General features: G+C 28.9%; 1 protein-coding gene across 1 annotated transcript; it reads left to right on the top strand.

The window, feature by feature from the left end:
* Positions 1 to 2,901: 2,901 nt before the first annotated feature.
* On the top strand, positions 2,902 to 8,874 carry LOC135139847 (kinesin-like protein KIF15). The gene is made up of 13 exons (XM_064070196.1): positions 2,902 to 2,969; positions 3,541 to 3,595; positions 3,656 to 3,727; positions 3,801 to 3,863; positions 3,938 to 3,982; positions 4,147 to 4,314; positions 4,369 to 4,450; positions 5,171 to 5,259; positions 5,319 to 5,370; positions 5,501 to 5,595; positions 7,569 to 7,622; positions 7,694 to 7,765; positions 8,794 to 8,874. Exons 2-13 carry the CDS (start codon positions 3,566 to 3,568, stop codon positions 8,872 to 8,874), a joined length of 903 nt encoding a protein of 300 aa, XP_063926266.1. The 5' UTR covers positions 2,902 to 2,969; positions 3,541 to 3,565.
* Positions 8,875 to 10,320: the final 1,446 nt, after the last annotated feature.

Raw genomic sequence — 10,320 nt, 5'->3', positions numbered from 1 at the left:
TATCTTTTTATCTTCATAGTTCTCGTTAAAATCGGTTTCTTTGCTGCTTTTATGTTTTATTTTTTTGCGATACAACGCTACTTCTTCAAGAAGCTTAAGACACTCAGTCAGATTATAGTCTTTATCAGCTTCGCTTCGTTTGCTCTCTATAGAACCACAAAAAAAAGGTGCATACGACAAGTTTTCGTCTTCAATATTACCTTTAAAATTCGTAAAACTTTGAAGTTTACTATTTTCTGAATATATAAAATTTTTAATACTTGAAAAACTAAGCCATCTTAAAAAAAACAAATCGATGAGTGCAGAAGAAAGAGGGGACAAAAAAAAAGTAACAATGGGTTTATCAGAAGAGGATATTGAGCAGAGATAAGTAAATGAGCCCAGCAATACTTCGATGGTCCTATAAAAGAATAACTTCGCAATAGTCTAGTATTAAGTAAGATATAAAATCAGATGTACCACCAAGTTTTTATCAGAGATATATGAAAAAGATCTTCAAGTAAACAAAAGTAATTTCGATCGCCACGCGAATGTAAGTGAAGTTTATAAAAAGCACTAATTTCAAATGAGCTTTGTGTAGCGCCAGGGATTTCTTTGCTGGTACTCTGCATCTAATTTACAAAATATCACATTTTACTAAAAAGTTACTAAAAAAAACTGCTTAGTTAAACATTTAAATTTATTTTTAGTCTATGTTCTTTGAATAAAATAGAATATCTAGTGCTTAAAAATTGGCCTCAAAAATTAATATACCATAGTTATTAATCCAGGGAGAAGAAAAACTGTAAAACAACATAAATAGCCTATTAGAATCTGTATAGTAAATTTGATGAAATTTTTCTTATGAATAAGGTGACAAGCTTTTATGAGTCGACATGAAGCTTTATAGATTCTACTAGTTTCTCTATGTAGAAATTTAAAGGTTGAGCTAACTGTGTTAAACTTAAAGAAATTTTGTGGCTGATTTATTTTTAAATATTTTAAGGTAACTGAAGGTAGGTGTAAAAGGTATTTTGGAAATAAATTTACATGGAATCCTTTTAAAGTTTTATCATAGGCCCTTTGGCTGCAAATCTTTTTATTATAACTAAGGTGGCAACAGTTGCCTTTGCTACTTATTTTAGAGTTATAAACTTTGAATCGTTTATGACAAATAAAAAGGGGGTAAAAAATTTTAGATACTAAAAAGTTTTTTTTAAACATAGTAAGTTTGGCATTTTTCTTAAGTGAAGGTAGACACGAGAAACGTATTGCGCTAAAGATATCAACTTTTCAAAAGTTCTTATCAATTAATTTTGAACCCACACATGGCCTAATTGAGAATTTTTTTTCGAAGCGCGGTAATGGCGAACTTTAAACTCTGGAATGAGTTTGAGTTCATTGACACGACTCTCTTTTTCGACCGTTATTTTGTCAGAATTTATGAAAGGGGGTGGAAGGGGTGGAAGGATTAAATTCACTAACCATCAAAGATCTAAAAAGATATCTGCCAGTGAATTTCGAAATTGTGGCTTTGATTAACGCCTAAATATCTTTTATTACTGAACTACGACAACTCTTAATTCTGGTATGATAAATTTACGATTCACCTTGTTAGGCACTTGCGTGTTTGATTCATCTCTTCTTTAAAAATACCTTATCAGTATCCTCTCTACCTTTGTCTATTATAACGGAAGGACGTTCAAGATAGAGCAACCTCATCCGTAGGGCATATAACTGAATAAATATTGTAATTTTATTGTTACCATAAATGTTAATCTTTTACAGTTGTGTGTTTTATCTTCGCCTCAAAATCTCTCTTAACATGAAGCCGCCTCAGTCTAGAAGGCTAAAAATACCAATTAACTACCCTTATTTAAATGGTATATGACGGTTTTTCAAATATGCCAAATAGTGGGGGGTGGCGATGAATAATTCGCTGTTTTTCCTTGCTTTCGAAATAATCATGACACTCTTTCGGAAGCTTTTACTAAAAAAACTAGTGGCCTAACTCCTCAGTTGATAAAGAGTCAAAAAGAAACAATTTTACCTGAGTAAGGTAGGTTATTGATCTAAGACAGAACCTTTTCACAAAGGAACTACCTTTTAGTTCCTTGGGATCCGACGTGGCTTATACTTTTTCACAAACAAAATAAGTTTAAAAAATTTACTTAAGAGGCAGATCTGGGGCTACTAATTTCTTCTTGGGGACTTTAATAGCAAGCACATCTTTTTTGTATTATTAACATATAACCATTGTTTCTTTGCCCAATAGCTCAATGTTTCCCTTTTACGAGGCATTGAAAATCACTTACTTTACGTTCATTTACATCGCATCCACAAAAGACGAACTTATTTATATTAATAAAATTAAATATAAAATTTAAAACTTCTATAATGATACAGGATGTCTTTTATTGAAATTTATACCAACTATAATAATTTGTTCCCAGGTAAATTAGTGAAAAACGACATAAAAAAGTCAGTTTAGAAAGGATTACCTAAACTATAAGGTTTGTTGCGAAGCAACGTCTCACATAGCAAGAAAGGTGCATATAATCTTGTTTTTATTGAAAATACCAAGTTAAGTGATAGTAATAGGTAACTGCGCTCATACTTTATTTTATAGTAGTCCTTCGCGTATTAGATAAAATTATACAAATCCCCTTTATACAAAATTTATTTTAATTTATTTTTTGCTAGAATATAAGCGGGGTCTTTAAACGACTTAGATGAGTAAGTAAAATTTTATATTCACAGAGCCTTAAGAAACAATTGGGCGATTCGATGTTGTAACTGGTAAGATTCGATATCTTAAACCCTTATAGGCTACTGGTTACTATTATCACCCTTTGTCGCCTAGGTTCAAATTGCAAGAGTAGGTCTGGAAATTGGCCCAAACGGCGGGCTCGATCTCTGAAACAATCTCTGGTAAGTTTGAGTACCATGTTCTGACGGATTAGGCAGCAACCAACAAAACATAAAAAGTGGTAAATTTAGTTACTATTGAACGTAAAAAAAATCTATTTTTGCCTGTTAATGGGTTTAATAATCTGCGAGCGTACTTTTTAATGTGGCGGAAATTTAACTTTAAGGCAGTACCATGACGTACTTTGAACTTTAACGTAAGCCGTACTGAGTATGTATTTTCATAATAGTGCATATATAGTACCTTTCGGTCAGAGAAGATTTTACTAACCATATACAATAGAACTTTTTTTAACAAGATAAACACAAAGCAATAGCACGCTATTCCTTATATGCTCTCGGGTATTTAAATACTTGGTAGGCATAGTACAAAATTTGGTTTTCAGTTTTTGTGATAACAATATTTATTTTAAAAAGTCAGTTAGGAAAGTTGTAATAGTACTTACTATTAAAATTTTTCGGTCGGTTTTTGATTAGTTAGATTAAATTTTTTAAAATTTCAATTTTTTAAAGCAATTAAACAGAGTAAAAAGGTTAACTTGAGGTATTTAAAATCAATATTCTTGCATCTTATAACTTTCTTCTTCCGATTCCTTTTATTAATTAGAATTTTTAACTATTTTTCTATAATAGGTGTTTTTTCTAAGAATTATGTGGGATGTCCTACCTAAGAGCACAAGAAGAGATAGTATTATATAGTTTTTAAGGTAGTATAAAGAATATTTATTTATATTTATAAACTTTTTAGAGGAAAAGGCAGAGGGAAAGAGAAGAACTTCGCAATGCTAGAAGGCTGGAATTTCAAAGAACGCAAAAACAAGTATACTTAGAAATTTTACGTTCTTGAAATATTTGTTTAAATAATAGTAAAATATTGTTTGTGCTTACTTTAGAAATTAAGAGAACAAGCTAAGAAGGATGAAAATTTTAACAAGTTAATGGACGTCATGTTTTCGGTGATCCTTGACTGCATCTTTATATCCAATAGTGGACTATATAGTTATTTTCAATTTTGTATTTATATGTACAGGAGGGAAAAGTTAACTTCGAAGCTTTAACAGAGTTTCGTGCCTTTGTATGCCTAACTAGTTTCCTATCTATTATCTTCTCTGTTACTGAGAAAATAGCTATATTTTTGGTTTGCTGATTTGGTTTTTCAAAAATTTGGTATTGAGATAGAGGGGCTCTTCTGTGTCACTTTTTTGTTGTAAAATTAGTTGTAAAATTTTATTCTTATAGTATATGAAAGAAGTCGGCAGCAACAGACAACTCTCTAATCTCCGCCGAACTTTGATTAACCAAAATGAAGATGCACGTGCAGAGTATGAGAACAAGTTGGAAGAACTAGAAGAAGGAGAAGCTATTCTAGAACATAAGAAAAAGGCGTTAAACTTATTAGATGAAAAAGTTAATTTCTATTGTAAAGTTTTTTGGTTATTTAGTACTTATTATAACAATTAGTTTCATACCCAAAAAAAGTCATATGAAGAACAAGTAGGTAAACTTCGACAAGAGCTTATAAAATTATCGGACTTTTCTCAAGGTTTATAGAAGGGGGCGTTATTTTTTTTCTCTTTAAAAGCGGTTACTTCTTGGCATTACTTGCTTGACGCAAAGGGTTATTTATAGATGTCTGGATTCAAATTATTTTCCCAGAGCAGTATTAAAAAAAAAACCTAATTGTTTCTTTTTACACACCTTTTATATTATTTTAAGTAGATGTTTTTCATCAATCTTGTGGTTACTAGTACTTTTCCGAGTACGTTGTTAGAAGCCTTCTACGCTCGTAGTTATAAGTAGGCCTTCGAATTATAATAGTTCTTTAGTAGAAAAAGGCAGCGGTGTTTAGGTATTATCGGTGGTAAATCCCAGAGATATAAGTTTGTTGGCCCTTGTTACTATTATAAGGAGTAGTGGTACTTTGAAATGTGTGGAACGACTACAAATGAGACTCGTAAATATGTTATTACGTAATCAAAAATAAAATGGTTATTAAAGATAATTTAAAAGTTATGACTATTTTATTGGAGGTTTGAGATACTAAGGACTTGCGACGTTTTGTTCTGTTTTTTATATATTAGGAATGATTTTTGTTTAAGTTAATAGTTTTATATTTATGAAATTTGTCATTTTTAATAACTAAAAAAGTTTAAGGACTAAAGTAAGTTTAGTGAACGTCATCCAGAGTTATACTTTAGATGTTAAAAGTTAATTACTCCCCTTTGCTCCAAATCTTTTACTTATGTTTGATAAATGTTTTCAGAAGATGAAAAGCTCAACTCTACAATAGAGACTATTAATAGAAATGATGAAGAAATTCGATACTTAAGTCTGAGTTTAGAAGAAGTTAAGGTTAAGGTACGGGTCACTATTGCGATAATGTAGTAACATTTATTCTTTTACATATAAAGGAAAAGGAACTTGAAACAGTTATTGAAGCTGCTAACAAGCAGCCACATAAAGGTAAGTTTATAATAACTTACAACCTTTTTTTATCTAAAATTCTATATCTCACGAAGATTTTACGTAGTCGATATGAAGATATATACTATTGTATTATTTTTTTATTATTATCTTATATATTGATTATTAGAGATCAAAAAGATCGCCACTCTGGAAGAAAAAGTCTCGGAATTAAAGGCATTTCTAAGTAAAGAACAAAAATTTCTGGAACCTCTTGAAAAAGAGGTCTAAACTGGGGCTGACTTCTCTTTCAACTTTTTATTATTTCATATTTTAGTCGTATATAAGCAATGAAGATGGGCATAAAAATAATAATAATCCCTCGATTACTTTTTAATGTCTACAATTATCATTTATATATAAATTTTAAAAATTTATATACGAAAAAAAAGAATTTATCAAATAAACATAAGGTTAGCGGTTTGTCAATTTTCCCGCTTTTGATAAGCAAATACTTTTTCTTTAAATTCTTATGCATGGAAAAAATGCTTACATAAAAATTTTAACTTAAGAGTATATCTTTGCGGCAGTTACTGCAAACGAATTTATTTATGAAAGTGTTAACTTTCTTTAGGTCCTTGCTTGTTAATTTCTATTTTAAATTTAATTATTGACATATTTTATTTTTATTGTCATAACTTATGTAACATTAATTATTATTACTCTCCTTGAGTTTATAATCCGCGTATAGTATTATTTTTTGTATATATTATATATTTTATACTTTTTACTTTTAAATTTAGAATATAATAGTAAAATACTTTTTTCAAGTTATTTTAATCTACTTAAAATCATGTGTTTTGTTTTTTTAAACTTTTTTCTTTTATAAATTACATTCTTCAAAATTTTTTTTTTCAAAAAAAAAATATTATATTGTAGGAACTACTTACTCTTCCTAATTTTAAATATATGGGAGATTCTAATTTTATTAATTAAGTTAAAGAAGTTAACTTTATTATTTTAATGCAAAAGCAAATTAAATCTCTATAGAAACTTAAGAAATTTTATAACCTCTATTGTTTTTATATTTATCATTATATAAATTATAATATGTATAAAGTTTATTTTTTTTAAATTAAGTTGTGCATATGTTCTCAATTTCTATTAAGAAATAAATGGATTGTTTAGACTCGCAAGAAACTATATTAACTTTTTTGGATTAGTATGAAAAAAACACTGCAAATTTTGAAACCACAACTTTGCCTGTTTATTAAATTACTTAAACTATATTTCTATATAGTTCAACTCTTAAAAACTTCTTACAAAATTTAAAATGTATTTACGAAATAACTTAGAAAATATTTTATTTCGGATGTAGAACAGCAAATTTTATAATTAATTTTGTTTATTAAAATTTATTATAATAAAAAATATTTTTATTCGACACTTAATTTTTTATTTAAAACTTAAAGATCTTCTTTAGGTGAATAAAAGTAAATTCTTTTTTTTTTTCGCTTCTATTTAATAGTACGTCAGTTATATTATTTTTGTTAACTGAGACTCACTAGCGATTTTAGTTTTTTTTGTCTAATATTTTTATATAACTATTTATATCATTATTGGTTTTTTTTTAATTTATTACCTTTAAATTATTATATTTCTATTAATATATCAAATATATTTTTTAATAAAAGTAATTCGAGCGAAGTCATTATTTTTTTAAATTTTTTTTTAAAGCTAATTGATCTTAATTTGTACTTCATATTATTCATAGAGCTTTAGGAAATTAAAAGTTCATTGAAATTTACTTTTTTTTTAAAATTTTTATTGTTTAAAGAAAAATAAAGTTTAATTATGTAAGTAGATTGTTTTCGAATAACTTTTTTAGTTCACTTTTCTGTTGTAACTTAAATTAAAAGTTTTTTAATTAACCGTAATTACTTTGTTATTGTTTTTATGTTACCCGTTTAGCCTCTTAAATTTGTTTCGAAAACTTTTTAAAATGAAATTATAAAAAATAAATTAGTTTAAAAAATTAAGGCGGTATATTTGATGCGTTAGTTAAATAAGGTAACATTTATTCGAGGCTCCTTTAATTTAAGAGCATTTTTAAAAAATTCAGATTTAAACTGGTAGTGATTATTTGAATAAAAAAAACCTTTTTAAGTAATTTTACATATTTGCTAATTTTATTTTAATTTAATATTTATTTAATTTCCTGTTAACTTTTTAAAAGCATAACTGCCTTCTACTTCCAGGTTCAAGAATTAAGCAATTCTGAAAGCAAAAAGCGAACCAACATACTCGAGCTGGTTTATAATAGTCACCTATGATCAACTTTATATAAGATCTTATTTTTTTTAACTTGTTTACGCTTTTTTAGGATAAAAAATCTGCAGCATTGAAAGATGAAATCAAGAAAGTCGAGGTTTCCGTTTCAGAAGTATCAAATAAGGTTAAGTAACTTTTATTCCACTACAGTTTTTTTTTTCATCGTTCAAGTTGAAATTTTTGTTAGATAGATATTAGAGGGTTCGAGTGTATGGATCACTCTAAACACTAAATTATTATAAAAACATAATATATTGAGTATAAAATAATTATTATTTATACTTACAAGTAAATATTACTTTTTTAAAAAATATTTAATTTATCAATAAAATTTATTAACTAAATGTATTTTTTTAAAATCTTTTTTTGTTCTGTTTATAAATTTGCAAACTTTGCTAAAATTGTTTCTCTTTCAAGTTAATTTTTTTTTACCAAGACCTCGAGTGGATCTTTTGAATTTAACTTTAAAGGGCTAGCAGTCAACTGCTAGTCCTATTTACGTGCACACTCAGTGAGTCGAGGGCGACCAATCAAAATTTCGAATTCTCAGCATTCCAGTCATTGACAACTCTTTAGGATTTATAAGAAAAATAAAAGTTTTCGTAACTGGTCTGACTAAACTGGCAAGAGTCTGAGCTCGCTAGTCGTCATGCACTGCAAAGCGTGTATCCTATAAAAAATTAATATCGCCAACTTTTTTTGTGATTGGCTTCAATTTCAATTAATAAAGTTCATAGGTTTTATATAAGGTAGCCCTATTTGTGGCCAGAATTAGTTGCGTTTCCCTTCATAAATGCGCTGCCTTCGTAAACTCATAAGAAAATACTACGATACAAACTCTTATTAGGTCAGTTGGGTTTATAAGAAATAAAAAAGTACAACTTAAGATAATTAATTGTACATATAAAAGGTATTTGACGGAGAAGATTAAAAAAAATTAAAATTAGTATGTACAATTATAATAAATACGATGCACACGTTATATCATTGCACGTTTAGGAAATCTTAACAAAGAAGTGTCTTAAAAAAAAAAGCTTTTTTTCTAGATTGTACAAGGGCTTCATTAAACCTTTAATATGTAAACGTTATCTTATTTATTTAATTGTTTATTATAGTTACTATTATAATAATCTAACTAACCTCTTATTCTAGATATTGATGATAAGAAACGAAAATGAAAAACTTTACAGATCTCTTGAAAGAATAAAGTTAAAAAAAAAGTATGGAAGTTAAATAGGGTTAAATAAGTAGCTTTGCAGTCCAGCGCGTCAGTAATAATAAAATATCAGGGAAAAGCTATATTAACTTTGTTGTATCTGCATATTTATATAACCACCTCAAAGGCGCGGCGTTCTCCAGTAGAGTTTTACAGGTTAAATGCGTAAACCCAACATATCAGGTCAAGAGTTGTCGTAGCTCAGTTAAAAGCATTGACGCGAGTACTCAAGGCATGGCGCCGTCTCCACCTACATGACCTCTCTCTTTCGACCATTGAGGATGGTGTGTTAACCTCGATCCCAAAAAATCTCGACCGTGAATTTCACTAAGCTGCATTTTCACGGAATTTCTTGGAAAAAATAAATTTATTAAGTACAATCATCTACAAACTCTGTCCATAGACATAATTATGCAACAGACCTGACAAGAATGATTGGATCCATACCATTATGCAACACCGTAAATACAAGGATAATATAAAATTAAACATATCGACAGGGTATAATTTAGTCAATTCATTAATATGCAAATATGCTCAACCGACTTTAACGTGAATTTATGGGAATCCGGACAATATTAAAGTGAAAAAGTAATATATATGTCGAATCCTTAATACACTAAACCCTGTTTTTTTGTTCTTGCCTTCCTTCTAAATTTTGTTAGACTTTTTAACACCTGAGTAGCCTGAGAATCAAATCCTAGGGGCATTTGGCATCTTAAGGGTCTCAGAGAAAGAGGAAGAGAAGAAATTTTTTTACCCTAGCACAAAGCTTTAGAAGATCCTGAACAGCTTACTCTTCATAAGCATATAGAAAAAACTGGGAACCTGTAAACCATAATTGTGCATCAATCGCACCTTAACAGGTCTCCCTTATAAAGTTGTGGTGACAAACGATAATAAATTACCATATTTTAGATATGTGAACCAAAAAAAAGAGTATTAAGTCTATATCCCAATTATACTTTTTGTTGCTTCCACTTTCCGTGATATTAGTAAACTTTTCTTTGTAAAGTATGTTTGGTCTTCAAGGAGGGAAAAAAAAGTTAAAAAAATTATGGCAGAAAGGATTTTATATAATAATGTTATGGTTAACACAAAGTTATGTTAGGTGTATCTACAATTAGTAGTTACGTACTAAAGATGAACAGAAAACGGGCCTGTGGAAGTCACGTGGAAGGGGTATATGCAAAGTATCACGTGTTTATCCCCCCAATCAGAATTTTGTTATTTAGCTAAGTTGTACACGTAACCACAAGACCAGAAAAATCAGATTTGGCTCACTGGGAAACGAACTCGCGACTTTGTATTGCGCTACAATGCTCTAACCACTGAGTTACGGTGACGACTCACATCTTCGATCGATAAAATACGTATACGACTCATGTTACCCTCGACTAAGCACTAGCAACATTACACAAGTAATGCTTTTTTCTGGTCGTTTTAATTCACTAGCGTAATAC

The sequence above is a fragment of the Zophobas morio genome, unplaced genomic scaffold (genome assembly GCF_036711695.1).
Source record: "Zophobas morio isolate AGI-343-1 ecotype UQ-CSIRO unplaced genomic scaffold, CSIRO_AGI_Zmor_V1 ptg000036l, whole genome shotgun sequence".
NCBI classification, from domain to species: domain Eukaryota; kingdom Metazoa; phylum Arthropoda; class Insecta; order Coleoptera; family Tenebrionidae; genus Zophobas; species Zophobas morio.
This window is presented reverse-complemented; position numbering and strand designations above follow the sequence as displayed.